The following is a 26,284-nucleotide window of genomic DNA, read 5'->3' on the forward strand; positions in this document are numbered from 1 at the left end:
TACACAAGCCAGGGGTTTAACTATTTCTTCATCTCTCTTCCCACCCCCCACCCAGGCAATATCTTTGTGGTCAGCCTGTCTGTGGCAGACCTGGTGGTGGCTGTCTATCCCTACCCTCTTATATTGACCGCCATCTTCCACAATGAATGGACCATGGGCGACATCCACTGCCAGATCAGCGGCTTCTTCATGGGCCTCAGCGTGATTGGCTCCATCTTCAACATCACAGCCATCGCCATCAACAGGTACTGCTACATTTGCCACAGCCTCCGGTACGACAGGCTCTTCAACCTGAAGAACACCTGCGGCTACCTTTGCCTGACGTGGCTGCTGACCCTGGTGGCTATCCTGCCAAACCTTTTTGTGGGCTCCCTGCAGTATGACCAGAGGATTTATTCATGCACTTTTGCTCAGACGGTGAGCATGTCGTACACCATCACTGTGGTGGTGGTCCATTTCATCATCCCTCTCTCCATTGTGTCCTTCTGCTACCTTCGGATCTGGATCCTCGTGATCCAGGTCAAGCACCGGGTGAGGCAAGACTGCAAGCAGAAAGTGCGTACGGCTGATGTGCGGAACTTCCTGACCATGTTTGTGGTCTTTGTCCTGTTCGCAGTGTGCTGGGGGCCATTAAACTTCATCGGCCTGGCGGTCTCCATCAACCCTTCGAAGATCATCCCGCAGATTCCAGAGTGGCTTTTTGTGGTGAGCTACTTCATGGCTTACTTTAACAGCTGCCTCAATGCCGTGATATACGGCATTCTCAACCAGAATTTCCGGAAGGAGTACAAGAGAATCCTCCTTGGCCTCTGGAGTCCACGCCTGCTCTTTCTTGACGCCTCGAAAGGTGGGACGGAGGGGGTTAAAAGCAAGCCATCCCCGGCCGGAACAAACAACAACCAGGCTGAAATCTTATTGTAAATAGAAGGACTATTTATTCTGCTCTGTCCATATGCACTATGTAAAGCTCATCTTCTACATGCTATCACAAGGGCCAAATTTGACTCGTACAAATGATTCCACCACCTTCTGTCTCATTCTCTCTCTCTTCAAACAATGGGCTTGTTATTATGCTTTGTGAGAGTCGGCTTATGGTTTCCTAGGTTCTGCTGAGAAAGAGCATACACTTTTGAAGCAAGAAGCCTTCTTTGGCCACCAGCTTACAAGGTTGCCCTGGGGCAGCTGCCTTAAGCTCAACTGGACCCTTTTATCCAGGCCAGGACTCTCTGCTCTGGCTGACCAAACTCTTCAGCATCTGGGGCCAAGAGGTCTATCCCACCCTTTCAGCGAACAATGCCTGGGATTGAACCTTCTGCGTGCAATGCATGTGCTCTGCCACTGACCTGTGGGTTTATCCTCTCTCAGCATTAGTGCACGCACACATGTGCGCGCATGCACACACACACACACACCTCATTCACATTCCCACTGAAGTCATGGATTTGTGTAAAGATTTGCAGGATGGTGCTTGCCTGTCTTGTTCTCTTCAATGCTGCTTTCCACAGTGTGCCTGATCGATTTGGGATGCGTGTGCTGCACATATGCGATGACTCCCTAAGACAAGAAGCATTCCAAGAAGGGTGCATACAGCCTTGAGAATGTGCTACTTTGTGCACTGTCCTTCTCTGTAGTGTTCTACCGACAGATGTGCCATGCTCTGCTCCTTCTGGTGTGCCTCTGCTGGAGTGTGCAAAAGCTCTAGGCTGCATGACCAACTTTGCGCTATATTAGATTACTGTATGTGTTAACCAGTGCTTTGCCACCAACCTGATGATATATCTCCAGCAGTTCTTCTTTAAAGCTTAGCAACAAATAGCTGTGTCCTTGCCAGGCTGGACACATTAGTGTGCCATGAGATGGCTGCTAATGTGGCATGCAAGGTGAATTACAGACCATTAAGGGCTCATGTAACCTCACAGCAATCATCCTGGAAGGATGCTGCCCATTGGGCTTCTGTATGAGCCACTGTTCTCAGCTTTTCCAATACAGAGGGATGCCCAGAACAGTGGCTTGTACAGTAAAACAGTGAGGATGAGCTCACCTGTAGAAAGGCCGTTTTATTTATATATGCTCTTAAGAACAAACCTTTTGCAATGTATTATTTAAGTGTGCCTATTTTTTTAAGGAAATAGCAAAAAAACAAAAAAAAGTATGCCTGTGCTGTTAAAAATTAAAGTGTCTTAACCAAAAAGCAGGGCATAAAGCAAATCAAATCAGTTTTTAACCTGCGGTTGATGGGTTGCTATTTAAATGTGAATACAGCAGTGACATGTTTAGAACAGCAGGACCTGTGGCAGTCCATCAGAATGTACCTATTCCTCAAGTGTCTAATTCAGCCCCAGCAGGGGAGGGAAGAGTCAATTTAGAAAGTCTGAAACAAAAAGCAGCTTTGTGGGGCACAGATTGGCTGGCCCTTCCCCTAATCCTTGGGCCATGTTTGCACTGGGGTGGGAGTGGAGTTTGCACTTGGAAAGCAAAATAAAGCCACAGATGGATGAATGCATATCTGCAGGATTGTCCATGTACTGCATGTAAATATAAAGAAAGCCAGCCAGCCCTCCCACCAGAGGAATGTTGGGAAAGGCAAGACCAATGACTGGGCTGGCATATGATTTGCTGGTATGAATACCTAGCATGACAAATTCCAGAGCTGGGAATAATTGAGGTTCACTGGCAGCTGAGGGTTATGCTGTGGGTTCTCTCTTTATATCCAGGGCGAGGAATCTGCAGGTGTTGCTGGACTCCACCTCCCATCAGCACCAGCCAGGACAATGAATTTCTAGGATGCTGTAGTCCTGGCAACATCTGGAGGTCATTTGTCTTGCTTTCTGTGATGTGTGTCTTTCTCCTAATCAACACTGTGCCCTCTCTCTGCAAGCCCAGGTATGGGAAATCCTATCATTTGGGAAAGACCAGAAGTCTAGCTAGCTCTCCAATGTTTAATCAACAAATTGGCTGAATTAATCAGTTGAGATCAATTCTGATTGACAAAAATCAGAAATTGGGGAGAAATTGCTGTAAAATTGGAGAGCAGTTATTTTCCCATAGGAAGAAATGTATATTAGGAGAAGCTCACACACAAAAAAGGCTGGTGAATTCTCATGAGGACTTTTCTTTTAAAGCAGCTCAAGCTGATTTGGAAATGTGGAAACTTGAACGAGGCTGCAGAACTGAAGAACAGAGAGAAACTCAAATTGACAAATTTGCTGGCACTCTACCCTCAGTTATAGGAAATTTATGAATATGGCATTGCTACAGAGGTTTGGATTTTTAGAGTGCAGAAAAAATAACGGTAGGGCTCTACCTCACCTTAGACTTATAGAATTGTAGAGTTAGAAGGGACCACAAGGGCCCCATGGCCCAACTCCCCACAATGCAGGAATCTTTTGCCCGACCAGCCTCACCTTTGTCCATATAGATATATAATCTGCAATACAGCAGTCTTACTAAAACTTGAATTTTGAACTGGTTTACAGCCACACACACAAGGGCAAACTGCAGGTGATATTAAATACGTCATATCTAGCCTGCAAAATGGTGTATTTGTTTTTTGTTTCTTTAAAAAATGCAATTTGCCTCAGCAAGGGGTGATAATTAATGGAACCAGAGGCTGAATGAAGGGGAGACTGAACCCTCCCCAATGTAATTCAAACAGAAAGGACAATTATAACAACAGACAAAAATTAAAATATGAAAAACAAAACCATAAAATAGGCATGCAGAATGAGTAGTTCCACATGAGTTAGAATAGCAAAGTCTAAGTAAAGACTGTCAATTTCATCAGATTATCAAATCTAGTTCCGGATTTGACAGGCTTGTGACAAGGATTGTATTGAAAGCAATGTTGTATATGTTGTAAAGAATTTCAAATCATATAAAAGGTGTCTGGAGAACCTAAAGGTTAAAGGTAAAGGACCCCTGACAGTTAAGTCCAGTCGCAGATGACTCTGGGGTTGCGGCGCTCATCTCGCTTTACAGGCCGAGGGAGCCAACGTTTGTCTGCAGACAGTTTTTCCGGGTCATGTGGCCAGCATGACAAAGCCGCTTCTGGCGCAACGGACCGCTGAAACCAGTGCAGTGCACAGAAACGTCGTTTACCTTCCTGCTGGAGCTGTACCTATTTATCTACTTGCACTTTTGGGCATGCTTTCAAACTGCTAGGTTGGCAGGAGATGGGACCGAGCAACAGGAGCTCCCATTGTGGGGATTCGAACCGCCGACCATCTGATCGGCAAGCCCAAGATGCTCAGTGGTTTAGACCACAGCACCACCCGTGTCCCCGGAGAACCTAGACCTTGTTAAAATCTCAAATTATGTGTGATTTTCTCCACTACATCTATATTCCAGAGTGAGTGGCATCAAACGCCCAGTGTCAGATTTTGGGCTGGTTTCCACTGAGTTGCAATTACTATTTGTGCTGCCAAGATAATATATAAGACCCATTCTTTCTGACAATATATTTACATTGGTATCCACAAAAATATTCAATAACATTAGATTTTGGCAACAAACAATAGTTTCTTTAGTAACATCTATTATTTCTGTCAAAATCAAATTCCAAAAATCTTTCACAAATGGACATTCCTACCCTAAATGAAAATATGTACAAAGTTTATTGCAACCCCTCCAACAATTAGGTGATATAGAAGAAAACATTTTCTTACCTTTGCAAAGGAGTGTGATACCATCTGTGTAATAATTTTAAGAAAAAACGGAAACAGATTTTAAGGGTCACAATTCCCAAATTTTATTCCAATCCTTGGGAATACAGTCATACCTCGGGTTGAAGTAGCTTTGGGATAAGTATTTTCGGGTTGCGCGCTGCAGCGACCCGGAAGTAACGGAGCGTGTTACTTCCGGGTTTCGCTGCTTGTGCATGTGCAGATGGTCTAAATGACATCATGCACAGAAGCGGCGAATCGCAAACCGCGCATGCACAGACGTGGGTTGCATTCGCTTCTGAATGTGGATGGGGCTCCAGAACGGACCCCGTTCACATCCAGAGGTACCACTGTAATTTGTGTGCCAGTATCTAGTTCCCATATCCATAGATCCATAAGCTAGAGTACAATTTAGAAACTAATCATTCCACCTCCATTGTGCTTAATAAATTTTAAAATTGCCTTAAGAGTCTCAAAGCTTGTATTTTTAAATGTTCTTTTGTACTAAAAGTATGAATTTGATTAAAATCTAGTTTGTGTAAATGTTTGACAAAGTTAATGTTATCAGGTTAATAGATATTGGTTGATTATTCGTATATAAATCTTGTAATGTGTCTAAACCTTTGGATTCCCAGTGTTCAGATTGCCTTGCTGGAAAAAAATCTGGGTGGTACGATAATAGGATTAATGGAGACATAATAGGTGCAAATTTACATTGTCAGATTGTCCATATTTGGATAGTACAATTAGTAAATGGATTTGTTAAAGAGTTCAATTGATTTGGTTTAAGATCTTTAAATGCAAGAGCTTGTTAATGAGAGATGTTTGGAAAGTTTAATTTCAGTGTCTATTCTGTGTTGATTCAGTTCCCCTTTTATTATATATAATAATTGTCTCAGTTGAAATGCAGAGCAGTAGAAATATAAATTAGGTGTACTCCATTCACTGGATTTAGGTCTGCTTAATAAAAAAAGGATTTACCTTAGTCTAGGTTTTCGGTTTGGGAAAATAAAAGTCATTATTGTAAGTTGCCGTGTTTTCAATAATTTATAAGGTTTGGAATAAAAATAGAAAGCAAGGTTAAAAACACCTTCTGAGAGATTTTTGGTTGAGAGATTTTTGGTTTTCCACATTTTTATTATATGTTTGTAATTGGATTATAGTTCATGTGAAATAATGTATGCATGTGTGAATTGCTAAATTTTAGGTCCTAAATTTATTTTTTAAATGGTTCATTTAGAGAAGTTGACTGAGCAACCAGGCAGAGAAACCAGATAGAAACCAGATTGCATTGAGTTAGAAAACACCTCCTTTTAAGCTAGTATTTATGTGGAGGGGAGAGAATGCCTATGCAGGATTTCCCCCCAAAGTCAATGCCAATTTTAGAAGAAGAGTTCTCCTAAGGACTTCAGTAGAGCTAAGAAAGGAAAGAGTTAGATTCTTTCTCTACCCTGGTCTGATAACTACAGCCCTCCTGGCTGATGCAATCTAGCTTTGTTTTGGTTGTGTTTTTTTTAACCAGGCAGGTTCGAATGAGATTTGTAATTTAAAAATTCTGTAATACAGTAAAATAGTGACTACAGAAATACAAATCAGATAAGTGGAATATGGATCCTCTCTTAAAAGTAATTATTAGCCCTTATAGACTGTAGCTCCTCCCAGCCTTTCATCCCGGGAAACCTACCTTTCCCTGTCTCTCACCCAAGGCCCTCCATAAATCATCCACCACCTCCATGAGTATACAGTTTATAGACTTTAATAAAAGGCCCCGGACATGGAACTCCAGAAGAGGAGGAGGAGGAAGAGGAAGAGGAAGAGGAAGAGGAAGAGGAAGAGGAAGAGGAGGAAGAAGAAGAAGAAGAAGAAGAAGAAGAAGAAGAAGAAGAAGAAGAAGAAGAAGAAGAAATAGAGAGAAGGCAAAAGAAATATTAGAGAAAGATACAAAAAGAAAACTTTTGATGTTCCACCTGCCAGCTACGTAAAAGAAAGAAAAGGGATTATTAAATGCAAAGTCTCATTTAGAAGCAATTGATGTTTGGGCCTTCTGAAGAGCACTGCAGCTTGTTTGAATCAGAAGTGAATTGCCAAATGACTCTTTGGCAGCTCCCCAAACCCATCAGAGGCTGAGATATAAGAGCCCTCATTTCGCTCAATAGCTTCCTCTAGGTGTGAGGTCAAACCGAGCCAAAAGCTGGAAAGGTTATTGCTACAAGCCAGAGTTCCATGGGGCACAATCATAGAATCATAGAACTGCAGAGTTGAAAGGGTCATTTAGCCCAACCCTCTGCAATGCAGGAATCTCAGCAAAAGCATCCCTGACAGGTTGCCACCCAACCTCTGCTTGAAAACTTCAGAGGAGGGAGAGTCTACAACCTCTTGCCACTGTCAAACAGCTCTTACTGTCGGAAAGTTTTTTCCTGATGTTTAGTCGGAATCTCCTTTCTCAGAGATTGAAGCCATTGGTTCGAGACCTACCTCCAGAGCAGGAGAAAACAAGTGGTCTGTTTTCTCCAAAGTTGATTTCCCCTCAACATATTTGAAGTAGCCTCTTCTGTGTGTATCCTGTAGCTGCTGGAGCAGGGCTTCTGTATATCATATCCCTTAGTTACAAAGTGCACAATATAACAATGCAGTTTTTTTGCTGCATCTATAAGAGCCAATGCTTGTTTGTTCTTAGCACTGTGCTCCTCCAAGTAAATACGATCTTTAATTCATCTCTAGCACCCACCTTTTCTAGGAATCGTGCCAAACAACTGCAGCATCTCAGGAGCTGGTCACCACTAAGTGGTCTGAACAGCATACATCTCAGGACACATCAAGTAGTAACCAATTGATTTTTATTCAGAGTGCGCCTATTAAAATTAATGGGCCTAACTTAGTCATGCTCATTAATTTCAATGGGTCTATTCTGAGAAAAACTATTCTGAAGTATCACAGTAGTAAGATAATATACATAGTTTTGTGCCAGAAGGACTTGGGAGTTAGAAACGGTTGGTGCAAGGCACAATAAACCAGTGAATCTTTATGATTAGGATCACAGATCAGCCACTAAGTTACAATCAACAAATACAGTTTTACAGCTTACAGGCCAGCAAAAGACTATGTAGAATTAATAGCACAGCAAAGTGCTAGGAAGTGTGTCTTTGTGTTGTTGCACATTCAGTCACACTAGAATGGGTTGCTAAGTGCTCGTGCAGTTGGCAAGGAGATTTAAGCATCTGGTTTCTAGTAGCACTTGCAGATGCACAGAAGTTTGCCACTTTGGTGGTGATTTAATTAGTGGAGTTTGACAGAAAGAGGGAAGGGTTAAAATTATCAGATCTGCTTGGAGGTTTGGTTTAAACAGGTATAATCAGTGCTTTTTTCTGGGGGGATACAGGGGTACACATAACCCTAAACATTTTGTCCTTTTGTCCTTTTACTGTATTTATTTTCCCCCATTTGAACTATAAAATGGTGATTTTCTTGAGTCAAAATGAGAGAGAGAAAAAAACACTGGGTATAATATATAAAGAGTGATTGTCCACATTAATATGAACAATATAATAACACGTGCACAACTGTTTCAATGCACGATTGGCTAAGACCAGACACATTGGTTGTAAGGAATGCATGAGTATCTCCCATAAAAACAGAGGGTAAGGCGCTAAAATGGGTCAGAGTAAAAGCTCTACAGCATAAGACACACTGCCCTCATTTGTTCAGGAGATGAGATTCCAGTTGCTTTGCTCCTCCCTGGTCATTTTGCTGCAGTGCTGCACTAAACCATGGTTGGCTTTAGCATGTCATCAGAATCTGGGTTCATAGTTTAGCTCTCCAAGAAAAAAAAACATTAGGTTTGTGGTTTGTCTGGAGACAGATGAACCATGAGATTCAGATGACATGCTGAACCAAACCATGGCTTATCTCAATGCAACACAGTGGCAAAATGACCTTGGATTATTTTGATTGCAGCTCTACCAGTCTACAGAGGGGCTGCAGAATGCATTTCTTAATTTCAAAATCGTATTGTGATTGCTCAAAACAAGGAGATTTAATTTCTAATCCCCAGGGAGTCCAAAGTCTACCCCAGGTCCTTGGACCTTCCCACCTTGAAGTTTGGGTGGTCATGCCTGCACAACTTTTCTGTGAGCTGTGGATGAAAGGGGATCAGAGTGACTCTTGGCGCAGTTGCCATGTGGATGCATGGAATCAACATTCAGGAGCCCGATCAAAGCACCAAGTATAGGGCAAGCCCCTTGAACAGCTGGTTGTCTGGCATTCAGGAAGCGCTGCAGAAAGCCCTTTGCAAGACCAGTGCTCAGCACTTGCAAGGCCCCGAGCACAGGGCTTGCAAAGCACTTTGCACTCAGTGCTTCCAAAGCACCCAACAATCCACAGGCTGTCAGGCAACTGGGAAGCACTCTGCTTTGACTTGTGTTGGTGATCTGATGTTGTTATGATGTCAGATGACTGACCAAGCAGGGCATCCCACCCATTTGTTAAAAGTTGGCCGAAAGGGGCATAAATATCTGGCCTCTTGGGTAAAAAGGATTCCCCACCCCTGATGTGGAAGCACCCTCAGAAAAGGGTGGTGGGGTGAATATCTTGCAGTTAATGTCGGCCAAAGCTGGTGAGAATACATTTGTGTTGACTTAACCTCAAACTCTGTTGACATTTCTGGAGAGATTTGCACAGGTCCACCCAGTGCTTTTTGCACAAGAACCCAGTGAGCCTTAATTGTTAATTAGACTCCAAAGAGCCTAGTGATTTCAGGTTAATTTATAGCTAGGACTACAGTTTGGAATCAGTTCTTGCTTATTGCTTGTATAACAAGAAACCTGCTTTTCCTTAGCGCTGGTTCTCACGCACAGGTCACCTTTATTTTCTCCACCTGGTTGGTGTGCTCAGAGGTAGGCAGATTTGTGGTGATCTGGACTGGTACAGGGAGACAGCCACAGAGACACCATTGATCCCAGCACTTATCTCTTTACTGATAAACAATTACGTGGAACAAATAAGCAGGGCTAACATGTGTGAAATGGTCCATAAATGCCCTTTGCGTAAAACTGCTCAAAATTTTATCTATTTTTAAATTAGAGTTACAAATGAGAAAGAACAAATATGTCACAGGGTGAAGGTAATTGTATCACACTTTTTCTTAGAGGATGCTGATGACTGTTATTTAGAAGATTTTAAAAAATGAAACAGGGGAGAACTATATATTGATCTGCACTGTGAAAAAATTGGGAAAATGAAATTATATATTGATGTTGTGTCTACCTGAATACAGATTGTTGCCTTCAAAGTGTGATTGGTGGCTTTGTTAATAAAGATATATTTATTCCTTTTACCTAGCATGTGTCTGTTGCCTGTATTTTGTGCCTTTGGAATTACTGCTGCATTGATACAGGGGAAAGAGCCATTTGATTTTAAATCAGGGGGTCGTCATCCTCTTTAGGATCATAGGCAAGTTCTGGGTTTTTGAGCAAATGCTTCTCATATTCCTCCTCCCTCCTCCCCAAGAAACGGGGGGTGGGGGAGCAGGTGCACAACACTTCACTTTCCAATGGATGATTCCAATCCTATTTGTGGATTTCTGTCCTTAAAAAGAATTTTTATGGTAAAGACTAGTTCATTTCCAGTTCTTAGCTTGCGTATAGACAATAGCACCCCAGACTGCAGATGGGGGCTAACCTAATATACCTCTCTGCAGAACAATACCCTCCGCATAAGACAATAACATGCCAAGAAGTTTTCTGATTTCTTACAAAGATCCCAAAGAGAGTGGACAGACTCCCAAGTCTGAACTGGTACCGTAGTCCTTTCGGGATGAGGAATCTAGAGTTACAATAGAGATGTTTCCGAATTACTTTGGAAACTGAAGCAGGAACGGAAATTGCCAGTTATTGCTTATTTGTCCCATCTCTAGAACGTAAATCAATCCTGCAGGGATCTTTGTTTGCTGCTGCTGCTGCTGCTTTAGTTCACAAACAATGCTATGAGATTAACCACACTGAGTGGGCCAGAATGTGGTCTAAACCCCCCTTTAAACCCATATCAATGAAAAGGAAAGAACTCACTCTAAAACTCACCTGCAGGTGGTACCTAACACCAAGGAAATTAGTGCTAATACACCCAGGAACCTCACCAAAATGCTGGAGAGGGTGCACCTCCACAGGCACATACCTCCACATGTGGTGGGAATGCCCCCAAATCCAATTATTCTGGACAACAGCCATAAAAGAAATATGCAAAATAACTAAGCAGGTATTAGACATAACCCCAGAACTGGCCCTACTAAACTGGCCCTACTACCCAGAACTGGCCCTACTAAATCCTTCCAGGATAATAATGCCCACTCACATCACAAAGAACTCATAACCCACCTACTCTCAGCAGCCAGAAACATCATAGCCAGACACTAGAAAGACTTGTCAGGAGTAAGCATGGACCAATGGTACCAAATAGTATGGGAAACAGCCTTACTAGAAAAATTAACCAATACTGTAAACTGAAACTGACACGGGGACAAATAGAAGAAGATGCCTTCACCCTGGTATGGCTCCCCTTTATTACAAACACAGCCCAACAAGACAACGACAAGAATCCACCAACAGCATACAAATCAATAGGGCTAACCTGATCCAAAACACCCACCCACCCCACTCATACATGAAAACAAAGTTCACCACAGCTAATCACAAATGAACAACCACACCCTAGGCCAACCCCCAACCTCTCTCAACACCAAAGGAACACAAGCAAATAGCAAAGAGAACCTGAACAAGCGACACTGACTCAAAACCCCACACATACATTAAGTAAAATAGAAACATCAACACCCGACCTCACCCCCACTCACCATTCCTTCCTCCACCTCTTTCCCCCTTTTCTTCCTAAAGTAACACTGTCTCAACAAATGAAACTGATCTGTAGAAAATGTAATTTGTAAAAAAGAGACATTGCACATACTTTTGTAAACCAAGAAATCTTTAATAAAAATACATTTTAAAAAAACAACTGCAAAATATATAAAATATTACAAGTGCTGTAACACTCAACTCATCAGAAAATCAATTAAAATTTAACAAAATAAAAAGAGAAACAGAATAGAACAATGCGTAATTGTGGACATCTCGCACTGTTTTTCTTGTGCTGAGTAGCATAATGATAATTAATCGTGTAAAAAATTTCTCAGAGGCTGAATTGCAGCAGAATGGAGACAGCTCTGCATGAATATGGTCCGGAGCAGAAATCTATACCTTCTTATATCAAGTCATGAAGCCTGTAGGGATCTGGTTTGAGTTGACACAGGAGAAGGGAGTAGAGAAAGGGGCTAAGTGGTGGGAACCTAGGTTGGAGGTGGGGAAATCTCCCCTTCCCACCCCAACTTCAGTTGCTTTGGAGATGGGGAGCAGGGATGCCAGCTCTCCCCACCCACCTTCATGTGGACTGGAGAGCCCCAGTGGAGGATCATGGGAGGGGGGGAGTGATCAGGTGAAGGGTGAGGTGGAGCAGGAGCCTGGACAGAAAGGTGCAGTCTTGTCTCCTATAATGAGGCTCTTTTGATTCCTCAGTTTATTTGGGACTTCAGAAAGAATGGAAAGAGTGAGGCCAGTAGACCTGGTATAGGAGTGCCAGCTTAGCCCCACAACCGTGGGTGCCTGGGGAGGCGTGTAAGGCCCTGGCACTGAAATTTGTGGGTGCCCTGCCCCTTCAGGGGGAATTTTGTGGGTGCTCGGGCACCCAGGGCCCCAGGGAGCAGGCACCTATGACCTGGTAGCACACCATACAGGCAGAACCTTCTGGCCTTACAATGTACATATGGAAGTAAGAGACAGGAGCAAAAACCTCAGTCCCACACTTCCCTCTCTGTACGTTCAGTCAAGGCACGCAGAGGACATTTACAAGGGATTTTTAAGCACCTCTGTTTACTCAAGAATTGTGATTCCCTAATGCTGTCTCCAGGTGGCACTTTTAATTTTACTGTTCCATTATGTTCAGTGGGGCTTATTCCCAAGGATTGCACCCTTGGTCTTTTTGCTGCTAGTTAAATGGATTGTTTCTGCACTCTCACACACAAGGCAGGTCCTCAGATCTGGCTGGCTGCCAGCTAGAACCTCATTAAAGTTGTCTTGAGCAATTAAAAAGGGATTGTAGCCATTAGCATTTATGAATATTTACGGCTGATGGCATTATGTAGCTATTTGGGTGTGAATGTTGAATGTTTTAATGATCATGGAGTTTGCTTTAGTTCTTGTGAATATATACTGTTGATAAACTGTACTGCGAAGAACAATAAACATAAAGGTAGAGATTTAAACTGCACTTCAAACGTTGCACTCCGACCACTCACCAAATTATACAGTGTTTTAAAAACACAGCAGATCAAGAAAATATTATTCATGTCTATCCAGTTGTTTGAATACCAGTTAGGTCAGCCTTCTATCTGGAGCATTCCAGATGTTGCTCATCTACAACCCCCATCAGCCCCAGCCAGCATGGCCAATGGTCAGAGGTGATGGGCGTTGTCATTCAACAACATCTGAAGGCCTGGAAGTTTCTCACCAGTAATCAATGCTCATTCTCTGCAACAGGTGTCCTTCCTCAACATTCCATGCTTACTTGAGATCTAGGATCAAGCTCAATCTTTCTCAGGCTGTTTTCTTTTTAAATTTGCAAATGAACGAGCACTCTGAATACATGGGGAGCCACACCCTTAAGTCTGCAGAAATCACAACCTTGTCTGTCAATTTTGCCCAGTTTTGCTGTCCTGATGATCTTCAGATGACTTCTGTATTACATCTTCATCCCCATTTGCACAAAGCTTACACAAAAGACAGACTATATCTGGTCTTTATAGATTTGTCTGCACGCAGGTTATGCAAAACTGCACTCATCCTGATTTGCTTATGGAGGTGGTTATATGCCTTCCTGTTAATCATTAATTCATGCCACATCTTTCAAAGCATTTCCCCATCACTTTCCTACCTGCAAAAACCTGTTGCTTTAAAAGAGGGGGGGTTTGTTGCAGTAGCGTGACTGAACACTTTAATCTGCTTTAATTGCACAAACCAAAATTCCCCAACGTGTGGTCGAATCCTTCGCACAAAATACTGACAGCCTGGAGGTGTCACATGTTTGCTATTAGATATAGGAATGATGAATAGTTAAGTTTGGATTCCAAACCTTCATTTGTCTTCCCCACTTTTGTAATTTTCCTTTGTGTATTACTGCAGGATAAACAGTAGCAATTATTACATTATTTAATCACTTGCCTTTATTTATTTTTACCTATTTACTACCTTTTAAGAAATCCAAAATTGTTCTATGGTTATGCTAGATGTCAAACTGTTCAATTATAAGAGTACATAGCAGCTGAGAACCTGCACAAGCAACGCTGACACAAAACCCCACATATATTAAGTAAAATAGAAACATCACCACCTGACCCCACCCCCACTCATCTTTCCCTCCCCTCCACCTCTTTCCTCCTATTCTTCCTAAACAAATGAAACCGATTTGTAAAAAAAAAAAAAGTTACATGGAAAAAAAATAGGAGAGACATTGCACATACCTTTGTAAATCAAGAAAATCTTTAATAAAAATACATTTTAAAAAAGATAGAATTATAAGAATACATGTTCCTAAGATATAAATGATGTTTAATATATACTTTTTAATGAAAGCTGGCTTATCTAGGAAGGGATACAAAACACAGAAAGTGTGCACTTACACTCAATTCTGTGAGAGGTTTAATTATTATTAAAAGCAAGCTCGCGGGCAGTATCAATGCCTGTCAACAGATATTGGAAGCAAAGGATGATTTAATAATCCAAAGGTAATTAGAGAAAAACAAAAGTATTGCAGATGGCTTGCTATGGAAGCCATTTCAACAATGATATGAAGAGACAAAAGAGAGCTTGATGAATGAAAATGGGCTCAGTTGTGGTATGGTGATGAATTTAGATGCTGGCAGCAGCCCAGCTGGACACATATATGCAGCTGAACGTTGTGCCTTATTCACTTTCTTCACTGGGCACCCGTGGCTTTATCATATCACTTTCTCCCCCAAACCTGCTCTTTGGGGGACCTTTGGCCCATCAGATGTTGCTGAACTACAACTCCCATCAGCCCCAGCAAGAATAGCCAATGGCGAGGGATGGTGGAGGTTGTAGTTCAGCAATATCTGGAAGGCCAAAGGTCCCTCACACCTGCTTTACTGTAACAAGGGGCCTGTTCTTAGCACAACTGTACGGCTAGGCAAAAGGCTTTACTCTAAGCAAAATGTTCAAGTTGCTGGCGCTTCCAGGAGGTAAACTGACGCAGCCACTTCAAGCAGTGGAATCCAAGTAGCATGTCCGAAGAAGCAAGGAAAAGTGGTTGGGTTGGGTTCCAGTGAGATTTCATGAGAGCCCTGCAAAATTTCATGGGAATGCCTCACATGTGTCCGGAGCAGATCTTTGAAACTAATGAAAGCTTAAGCTTCCGGGCCTCTGATCTCAGAGGGGCCCCAGAAGCAACTTGCTTAACATTTTTGGGTCTAGTAGACCCAATTGGAGTCACACTGAATTGAGTGAAACTGATTCATTTTGTGTTGTATATATTTCAACAATCCCAAAGTTTGACAGTCAGTAGCACAGATGTGGCAAAGTGTGGTGATCAGCCATGGAACAACCCCATTGAAGAAGACAACAGTGGTTGCCCAGGCCTCACTACTGCTTGCAAAGGGGTCCCCAGGACAGTTCAAGTTTCAGGGCCCCCAAAATGTAGTTCTGCCGCTGCTTGGGTCTTAGGAAGGTTGCACTCACCAGACCCTGGAAGGAGCTGCTGTGCGACCTCAGTGCTTTGGCGAGGTGGCAACTCACAAGGCAACACCTTCCTGTTTCGCCTCAGGTGGCAGAATGGGCTGGGCTGCCCTTGCCCTGGGGGAGCTGTTGAGAGTGTAAGCATTGTGTACCACAGGTGTATCTCTGTCTCCACTAGTGCAGTGACATTCATGCCATATCATCAGGTTACTCAGATTTAGGGTTGCAGCTGATGATTGGTCATCAACACCTTTGTTCTTCTTAACAGCTTCTCTCCCAGCAGATACCTCATCTGGAAAAACCAGCTTAGCCTTCATTTTTACACTGCTAAGCCATCTTGCACTAACATTATTTCAGGGCTCCTTGGGCACATAGGAAGCTGCCTTATAGTGATTCATACCATCAATCCATCTAGTTCAGTACTGTCCACACTGACTGGAAGCAGCTCTCCAGCATTTCAGGCAGTGGACATTTCAGCCTTACCTGGAGACACCAGGGATTGAACCTGGGACCTTGTGTATGCCAACCAGATGCTCTGCCACTGAACTACAGCCCTTCCCCTTACAGCAGCCCTGTATGGTAGGTCAGTGTTATTATCCGCAGGTGACCAATTTCTCGAGAGTACGTCCAGCTGAACACAGTGTGACGTATTTACAAATCAATAGGCATAGGATCAAGATAGTTGCTTGCTTAAGTCCAACCACTGTATCCACAGCTGAGATTATTTTTGAGCTAGGAACTTCAAACCTCATATTCTTAGCTACTACTCTGCACCAGCTCAGTGATTCATTGTGTATACGCACAACCTTTATTACAGTTCATAGAAAGTGCAAAGTTAAATAATTACCAAATTAGGCTGATTCCTCCCCACCCCTCCAGGCTAGCTAAAGGCCACTGTAACTATTCCTGTGTTTTGTATGTTCTTTACCATGGTCATAATGTGGTGTCGAACCATTTGCTATCTCATCTCCTATTCACATATTTGGAACAATATCTCTTCCATAAGATCCCTTCCAGAAGGGATCAGAGATCAGAGTGGAGATTGTAGGCTCATTTCTTTCCTCTGTAATTCATGGTGTTTGTTGGAACTATATGAATATCCCCCCACCCCCCAAAAAGATCCAATGGCCGAGCTGCAATGCTTTTGCTGTTCCTTGAGTTATGCATCTGTCATATTTAAAAAGTGTAATTCTTTCCCTCTCGCTCTCCTCCTCTTCCTATGAAGTATGACCTTAAAGGTCTACCATCACTTTTTTCTTCTGATGTGTCAGCAGCTAATGTTTCAGACAGCCAAAGGTGAAACCTCATTCCTAAGACAACGTCAGCTTTGATTTCGCTGATTCCTTATATGAGCATTGCTTCAACCAACGCCATCAAATATTTGTCTGCTTTTTCTTTTTCTCTGTTCCAAAGAGTTTGTTAACTGAGTTGCAGAGAACTGTTGCTTGAGGGCTGAGCCATATTAATTACAAAGAAAATTGCCTTGCGCCAGGGCAGAAAACGACACAGATTAATTTGTAGAGCAGTTTAGAAGCAGCATTCTCGAAGACGTCTGCTCTGCAAAATACTGAAATCAATGGGAAAGATAGAGCAGAAGAACACCAAACATTGAATGCCCATTCAACACACGTCTAAAGCAGATGACATCACCAAAAAGAATCATGGGAACAGTAGGCAAGGGAAATGGTAGCCCCTGTGAGGGAAAAATTATGGATTCTTTGCGGGGGAAGCCATGTGCTTCGAAAATGCACAGAATGTGCTTTAAATGCATAGTGTAAATCTTTCCATAGTTCTTGCATAAGGAGAAGGCTGGGTTTTTAAGGTGGTTTCATACCAGAGATATCAACCATTGGCATAGGATGGGGAAAGCAGAGGAGCGGTTGCCTTGGACACAACATTGTTAGCAAAACTTGAACACCCTGTGCTGCCTCAATACAGCTGCGTGCTTCTGTAGCTGGTCTCTACTGAAAAAAGCTTCTCCAGGCGAAGCAGTACGTGACATCTCCAGACAACAGAACGACTCCTCTTTTCTTGTTTCTGTGGCTGCGATCTCCTGGGTGACACAGACACTATTAGGCAGTTGAATGTGCATGTGTACTCTGCCCGTTTTCCTCCCTCCCACCCCCACCCCCGTGCGCTGGCAACCCACACTTTGCCACTGGTACAACTACCATTTGGAGGGAGACCTTTTTGCACAGGCCATTGCCGTTCCACGTACAAACATACTCAGACCCTGGGATTGGCATCTGACCCTCTCTGTGAGTCTCCTTCCAAGGGTGCTCAGAGGGTGGTAACATGAAAATTGGCCTTTTCTGTGGTAGCAATGCCCCCCCTCCAACTTGCAGAATGAACTCCCTAGGTAGCTGGACTGGCATTAACTTTGCCAATCTTGCAGTGCCAAGCAGGGGCATATTAGTCTCTCAGGTATTTGGATAGCACTGGTGGTCAGGCTGTTGGGGTTTAGGCTGTGTGGAAGATATGTATGTTTTGTGCTGACTGAGGTGCTGATTCCGCCCCCCCCCCCCCGCCGCCCTTTGATGAACACTTTTAGTACTTTGCATTGTTTTATTGAACTTCTTAATGTATTTTGAATTTATTACTGTGAAATGCTTTGGCATACCCTTGGGTGTGTAAAGCGATGAATACATTTTCAGAGTATGAAGAAGAGTGCAGAAAAAGAGATGATGTGTGGCAATTATTAAAATAAAATAAAAGTGTCTTCCTGGGTGCACATAGACAGTTATTCTGGAGAGCTGGTTTTCACCTTGTAAGGTGAGGGTTCCACAATGTGGGTTGCACCAGCAGCACTACTACCCTGCACAGAAATCAAGAATCGGGTCCCATAATGCATGTTTAGGGGGAAAGGCATGCCCCAGGTGTGAAAATGTTTAAGACTGCTGCTCTAGATTATTTGACTTCTTGGTTAATCCAACTCTGAACACCTCTAGCATTTACAATTTCCTAAAAGCTGAGCAACAGGGGTAGGGACACCCAGCGAAAGGAACTGACAATAGATTCAGGATTGACCAAGAAGAAAATGGTCCTTTATGCAGCACATAGTAGCGCAGTACCAAATCCAGGCTCTATGAAGGCTCCCATCATAGAATCATAGAGCTGGAAGGGACCCTGAGGGTCATTCTAGCCCAGGCATAGGCAAACTCCGGCCCTTCAGATGTTTGGGACTACAATTCCCATCATCCCTAGCTAACAGGACCAGTGGGATGATGGGAATTGTAGTCCCAAACATCTGGAGGGCCGGAGTTTGCCTGTGCCCTCGATAATCACAACCATGCCACCTCAGTCACACACCCTTCTTGATTATTTTATAATTATACAACAACAGTTAGAGATGTATTGCAACGATCAGTGTGTCTCTCCATGTGCTGCCTCTCAGCTAGATCTATTTTCTGTGTTCCTGCAAGGGTAAATGATTTGGAGTGCTCTAATATCTTATTTTGGAGTGGCTTCAGTTGTGTTTTCCTTGAAGTTCCATTGTACAGAACAGAAATTGCACACCATTCCCTGGAAACTGAAGCACCTTGTGTTGCCAGTGGTTTTAAAATTCTTCGGAGCATATAGAACAACGGCTCCATCATGCTGCACACCTTCTCCAGAGTGACCCTAGGAACCAATCCTCAGTGGCTGACTCACTTCCTTTCACTCTGATTGGCTCCAATCAGCACAAAACGTAAGTTTCCCCTTCCAAGCTGACTGGGTGGCTCCAGGGCATTGGAGACCATGCTGCAGAAATACTAATGCATCTTTGAATGCTCACAACCCCAGACCACTGCACCTTTGCTTGTGTGGCATGGATGTGCAACCAGTGACCCTCTAGATGCTACTGGACTCTAGCACCCAGCATCTCCCGCCAGGGATCAGGGATAATTGGAGTTGTACTTCAGCAACACTTAGGGGGCCACAAGTATCCTCTCCCCTCTGGTTTTAGCGGAAGAAGGTGAAGGGCTTCTCAGCTGGGAGTTTGAATGCTTTCTGGAGTTAAGACAATATATGATACCTCTCTAAATTGCATCTGTTTGGTGTGGAATTTATGTGTGACATCACTTCTGATGGGCTTGGCTCTTGCCCAGATAGTGTCTTTGTGATGGATAAAGCTGCAGTTGCCACTTTGGGCTTGTGACAGAGGATTCACACAGACTGTTCAATTCTCTAAATGAGTTTTGAAGGTAATGAGCAACATAAAAGTTTTAGGACCGTCATTTCCTTCCCATTGCAGGTTTTGAAATAGCGTCAGACTAAGAGAGTGGCTGTTGTCTCTAGGAACCAGAGCCAGAATGGGAGCAAAAGGTAACAAGTACAAAAGATAATCCAAAGAAGTTGCTTTATCGCAGGTCAGACCTTGGGTCCACCAAAGTCAGTATTGTCTACAGTGAGTGGCAGCAGCCCACCAGGATTTCAGACAGAATTATACTCCAGCCCTGTCTGAGGATGCCAGGGATCAAATCTGGGGACTTCCACATGCAAAGCTGATGTTCTACCACTGAATTATGGCCCCTCGGTTAAATCACAACAGTTACACCCTCCATCAGAGTTAAGCAACAGCGGATTAGTGCAGTGGATGAGGGTCAAACTAGATGTTAACAGACATAGGTAGCAATCTCTCAATGGCTAAAAAGTAAGAAAAACTCCAATTGGAAGTGGAAGAAGGGACTGAATGCACAACCCTTTCCCTCTGATTATTTTGGATCTGAAAATTTCCCTTCCCCAGTTGCTTTTCCACCCACAGAGGAATATAGACAGCACCAATAGCTTTTCCATCACAGGTGGAACAGCAGCTTAAGTGTGTGTGGGTGTGTTTGTTTGTGTATTAACAATTTATTTCGCTAAATATAATTATTTTTAAATCTCAGAGCAGTGTGCAATGAAAATACCATAATGACAGTGGAAACGCAAACAACATTAAATAAAACCATTTTTTAAAAACAGGCTATAAAGCAAGATTGAAACACAGACATGTGCCACCGATACAGCTGAGCAAAATACAAAACAAAAATAAAAAAATTTAAGGGTGTCCAATGCAACTTGGGTAAACATTTACATTTTTGAGAAGCAATGAATGGTGATTACTGTTTCGTCCTCACTAATTATCCAAAGGACGTGGATATGCTATCACCAAGGAGCCCCACTTCTGTGTTGTTGTCACGAAATGACAATCTGCTTGTCATGGACCAACCAAAAAGGCCACATTCACAACACACATTTAAAGAGCCATGAGATGCAGCTTGTTAAGGGTGCTGTCTACAGAGTTGTTAGCAAACCTATTTGCCTCTCAGAGCTAAATTTGCTGGAGTTCCCTGGGAAGAAAGTTTGTTAAACCCCTTTGGGAACTGGAAGGAGAACAGGAGTCTCCTAACAACTCTCAGCACCTTTAGCACACTGCAGTTCCCAGGATCCTCTGAGGGAACCCATGACTCTCAGCAGGCTCTGCTCCCTGCCCCTTCTCAGGCTTTTTTCCGTTGTGCATCCTGGAACAAGAGAAGAAAGAGCCATGTGGATTGGCTCTCAGTTCAGCAAACGCTGTAAGTGAACCGAATCTCTCTGAAAGGAGATTTTATAGCCTGCATCTTTGCTAATCCAAAGATTCCATTATCCTTTTTGTAAGGACAATTTTCCTGCCCACCCCCCATATAAAAACTGTCTGGAGCAACAACTGAATGGGGTGACTGGTGATGACATATACATAACACTAGAAGCCTGGTTGTCTCTCATTGCCCAGGTCCCAGTGAAGGCCTACTTGCCCCCTTTCCCAGCTAGGCCTTGCCAGATGGGTCTTCAGAAAGGAAAGGAGAACTTGAGATAGGAAAGGAAAGATAACACGCACAACTTAAGGCTGGGCCTTCTGAAAATACATGATAAATTTGGTTTTCCCTCCCACAAAACTCATCCCTCCTTATGTTACTGGACTACAGCTCCTAGCATTTCTGACCAGCAGGTATGCTGCCTAGGATTGATGGAGTTCAACAGTATTTGGCGGTCACCCCAACCCTGCTTTGCATTTTGTGCGGGGGAGGAGGGGGAGAATAAAATGAAAGTGACATGGTGACTCTTGGTGATCAAAAGATTTAATATTTAAATTTTCTGTTTTACAATTTAAAATACTCATTTAAACATCCTTAAAATATCAATGACTTTTCTTCTTCTCTTTCCATGGTTCTTTTTGCATATCATAAATCCCTGCATATTTTACAAAAACTAAACCATTCAGTATTCCATTATTGCATCCATCATTATTTACACTGTTGAATTTATCTTAATGCTGCCAACGTTTTCAGGTATACACAATTCCCCCCCCCCAATATATTCAATAAACATTTTCCACTCTTCTCTAAACGTATGTTCTTCTTGTTCTCTTATTCTATATGTTAAGTCCGCAAGCTGCGCATATTCATCAGCTTAAGCTGCCATTCTTCTTTAGTTGGGACCTTGCTCATTTTCCATTTTGGGGCTAAACACGGGCTGCAGGAGTGGCATACATAAATGACCTTTTGACACCAGGGAATTTTTAGTCTGAATTATCCCCAACAAAATGTTTAAAAGCACTTGCTTACAGGTTTCCTGCAGGTGTCTGGTTGGCTCCTGTGAGGACAGGATTCTGAACTAGAATTGGTCCAATCTAGCAGGCTATTCTTACATTCATACCTGTAATTGGCTAAGCACCTCCCCCATACGGAAATCAGTGTGTCTCCTATTATAAGCGCTGCCATCTCCACCTGTGGCAAAATGTGAATGAGTTTCTTTTCCATGCTAATGGCTTCTTTCATACACTACTTCTTTCCCATGGGAAATTTAGAAATTACAGCAGCAGTTAAGAGGTTGGCACTAAAGCTCAGTGCTATAAAACATCTTTGTTTAAAAAAAACCCCCAACTTTCTAAACCTGTTTCAGTCTGGATGACAAATATATATCATTAAGCGCGATTAAGATTTTGCGATGGCCTATGCACCACGCTTAATTGTCCTGCGTTTATACTTTCCATTTTTATCCCATTAAGGCCAGGGACTGTGATTAAATGGCACTAAATTAACTCCAAGGCTCGTATGCCAGGCTGTGGACCTTCCTATGTTTTAATACATCTTCTTCTCGTTTTCTATCAATGTATAAGTAAATCCCAATTTTCATTTCTGTTTTGTACAGCTGGGTCGGTGACGGGAATTCAAATGCATTTTCTGGCATGTAAGGGATAGAAAGTGGCAATGGATCATACAATTTCTCTTCCAGTAATTTTCCACAGCAGAACAGATGAGGAGGTAGCATTTGGGGAATGATGCCCCCAGAGCAATGGGCAAGGGATACGCAGGATATATTAGGTCCTGTATTCCAGAGTACTATAAAGCACTTACAAACTGAGGCATTGTATATACGTTTGAAACAAGAGCTGCCCTTCCCACAGGCTTACAACATAAATATAGACATAAAAAGCATTAGGGAGGAAAGGAAAGGAGTGTGGTGTAGTGGTTAGAATGCTGGACTAGGGTATGGGAGATCTGAGTTCAAATCTTCACTCAGCCATGAAACTCTGGCTTTGGCCAGTCACTCCCCTCTGCCTAAGGGAGAAGCCAAGTAGCACTGGATCTTTGACAGGCCATTGGGCAGGGCTGTTTGGCCTTGACCTCTGAAGCAATGCAGCTGAATGACCACTGAGAGAGAAGCTGTTCTGGAAAGAGAGGAGCCAAGTGGGAGTTAGCTGCTGCCAGGCTGATGGAGGAGGCTCCTCTGCCTCACCTCCCCATTGCAACCTATTGGGCATGTCGTTGAGGCAAGCTATCGTGGCACCAAATGGCAATTGGCCAAGCCAGTGGAGGGGGAGATGCTTTCTCACCATTGCCAGGTGGGATGCTTGCTGAAAAGGGCAGTTTATTTGGGACAGGAGGCCAAAGGGCAGCTGCATCCTAATTTCAAACAGATACAAAACTAGGAAAAAGAACATGAGAAGAGCCTTCTGGATCAGGCCAATGGTTCATCTAGTCCAGCTTCCTGTTCTCACAATAGCCAACCAGAGGCCTGGGAGAAATCCCCAAGCTGGACTTGATCAGCAACTGGTAGTCAGGAGCATCACCACCTCTGACCATGAAGACAGAGCTCGTGGCCATTGATATAGCCTTGTCCTCCATTAATTTGTCCAGTCCTCTTTTAAAGCCATACAAGTTGTTGACCATCACTGCCTCCACTGGGAGCGAGTTCTATAGTTTAAATTATGAAGGATGACTTTCTTTTATCTGTCCTGAGTCTTCCAACATTCAGATCCATTAGATGTGCTAGGTGAGGGGAGAACAACTTTTCTCTACCAAATTTCTCCATGCCATGTGTAATTTTGCAAACTTATATCATGCCATCTGCTACTCATTCCCACCCCCTTCTAAACTAAAAAAAAGTCTCAAATGCTGTAGCCTCTCCTCAGAGAGGAGTCATTCCATCCCCTTGATCATCATTGTTTGCCCTTTTCTGAACCTTTTCCAACCCTGCAAATATCTGCCTGGAGGCCCAAACTCTACACAGTATACCAAACACAGTCACGCCATAAACTGGTGCAACAGCATTATGATAGCAGCAGGTTTTATTTTCAATTCCTTTCCTAATGATCCCTAGCATGGAATTTGCCTTCTTCATAGCTGCCACACACTGGGTCAACACCTTCATCAAGTTATCCACTATGACTCCCAAGGTCTGTATAATAAAATTACAAACTGGAGGAGGACAAAATCTATCACCAAAATAAATGGGACACTTAAAAGAGAAAGGAGGAGTTTAGCGACTATGGTTTTTTTTATTTTTAGTAGCAATAGACAGGGAGTGATAAGGGGGAGGAAAAGAATAAAGATGTGATATCTAGGGAAATACTTGGGGTGGGGTGGGGTGGGTGGGGGGTTAACAAGAAAGAAAGAACCCACAGCAGAGACCAAAGAAGGGAACATAGAGAAGAATCAGAGATGAAAGATAAGCAGGAGCTGCTAAGAGAATGAATGTGCTTAAATTGAATAGGAAAAGGAAAAGATAGTGAAATCAAACAGAAGGAGGTGATGTTATGTATTATTCAGCAGTTGTTAATACCACCAAATATGTCTGTCTGTCTATGTTAAAAAAATGCTGAGGCTCTTGGATGATAAAAATTGTCTGCATCCCTGCTTTTAGGACAGGTGATGTATCCTCTCCTTTGACCATTTTTTACTTGGATTCATCACCCAGCTTTCCTCAGAGCTCAGCTTACGTAATATACAATATGAAGATACAGTTCCCTGTCTCTAAAGTATTATGGTCTGATATAATATGCCAGCTATGTTGATATGCGTGCTATTATTTGAGCGATTTCCATTAACGGCAATGCTGTTTGTCTTCTAGCGGCTCAGCAGGTATCCATGATGGATGATTTCTGAGCTTCACTCAGCCTTGAGGATCTTTCTTCATCATGTTTGATCTGGACTATATTTATCAATTACTTTTTTCTATTTTAAAAAAGCCTCCTTTCTGAACGGAGCTCATCCTATTTTATCTTCACGATAACCCTGTGAGGTAGGTTAGGTCAACATGCCCCTGTCTAAGTTCCCTGTTTGCAGAGAGCTTTTATGTGTGCCCACAAATGTGTGTGCATTTTTTAACTCAAGAAAAATTGAGGTTGTGGGTGAAACACAAGTACCTATGGACATTTGATTCTTCTGTCCAATCTTTAATGCCTTGCTTTGCTCCTAACCTCCTGAATCATGACTCCTGAGCTCTATATCTGCTGCATGGCTACTTGCCTGAATAATGATCTCTTTCTTACTTCCAGGTAAGCGTCTCTGTCTGCCTGTTTTGGGACAGAGGAACCAGGACACAACCATTATTTAGCCTTTGGAGAAGATTAAAGTAGACACATGAAAGCTACTGTCAGGGAACTGTCATCTGAGACGAAGGAGGTGAAAGGGCTCATGGAGGGTGAGAGAGACCACTCAGCGGAGGAGGGGACCAGCAGGAGGAGAAGTGGAGTTCCAAGGGAAAGTGAGTCGGAAGGAGGGCTCAGAGACACTTCAAGCGAGAACAGTGGGGAGGTTTCAGGACCTCCCGTAGGGACACCCACTCCTCGGCGGAAACTGTCACGCCGAGAGTCCAGAAGACGCGTTTCCGTTAAGGAGCTTTTATGCTGGAAGAAGTTCCGTAAACGCCCACTGTCCGATTCTACGAGCGATTGATGGAGCCATGCTTAAGGAGCTCCATCACAGACAGAGGTTTGGGAACTTAGCCAAACTCTGAGGGATCAGGATTTTACGCACAAGCAGCTCACCATCCCATCACAGCAATCGGACAGTCCCTGAAAGCAGCTTGTGCAGAGAGGCATCATGAGCAACCCAGCCGGAGCCGGAGGAGCAGCAGGAGCTGGAGAAAGTCCAAGTCTGGAAGAAAGGTACAGAGTGTTGGAACTCCAGCTAGCAATGCAAACGGCGAGGCTAGAAGAAAGGAGGGCGCAGGATGCAGAAAAGGCAAAAGGCGCTACACTAGCAAGAAAGATGCCAGGAATGGTGCAGAAGTTTGGGGGGGACCCCAGGAACTACCAAGCCTTTAGGACAGAGATGCAGTATGCTCTCGAACTGCAGTTTAACGACTTTCCCGATGAGGCATCGCGAGTGGCGTTTGTGATTGGCCATCTCGAAGGAGGGGCGAGAGACTGGGTCAGGCCCCTGATGGCAGGGAATAGTGACATGCTGAAGGACGCGAGGAAGTTTTTTCGCGCCATGGATTTGATGTTTTCCAGCGAGATTGAACAGGGACTGGTGCGCAGACAATTGATGGCTTGCAAACAGGGGAGCCGATCGGTTCGTGAGTACTGGACTGAGTTTACAATGT

The 26,284-nt window shown here is 43.3% G+C and overlaps 1 protein-coding gene and 1 long non-coding RNA gene across 4 annotated transcripts in view; one reads left to right on the forward strand and one right to left on the reverse strand.

The window, feature by feature from the left end:
* The window catches only part of GPR50 (G protein-coupled receptor 50), a gene marked incomplete at its 5' end in the record, with an annotated part of 76,665 nt that extends 70,814 nt beyond the window's left edge, over positions 1-5,851 (forward strand). For both annotated transcript variants that reach the window (XM_083595751.1, XM_083595750.1), the window contains one exon: positions 56-5,851. In XM_083595751.1, the coding sequence (XP_083451877.1) occupies positions 56-921 (866 nt within the window). In that variant the 3' untranslated portion in view covers positions 922-5,851. The remainder of the gene's footprint in view (positions 1-55) is intronic.
* The window catches only part of LOC310754185, a 123,105-nt gene that overhangs the window by 24,320 nt on the left and 72,501 nt on the right, over positions 1-26,284 (reverse strand). The window lies entirely within an intron of this gene.

Source organism: Podarcis filfolensis (genome assembly GCF_964270895.1).
Source record: "Podarcis filfolensis genome assembly, chromosome: Z".
In the NCBI taxonomy this organism is placed as follows: Eukaryota; Metazoa; Chordata; class Lepidosauria; order Squamata; family Lacertidae; genus Podarcis; species Podarcis filfolensis.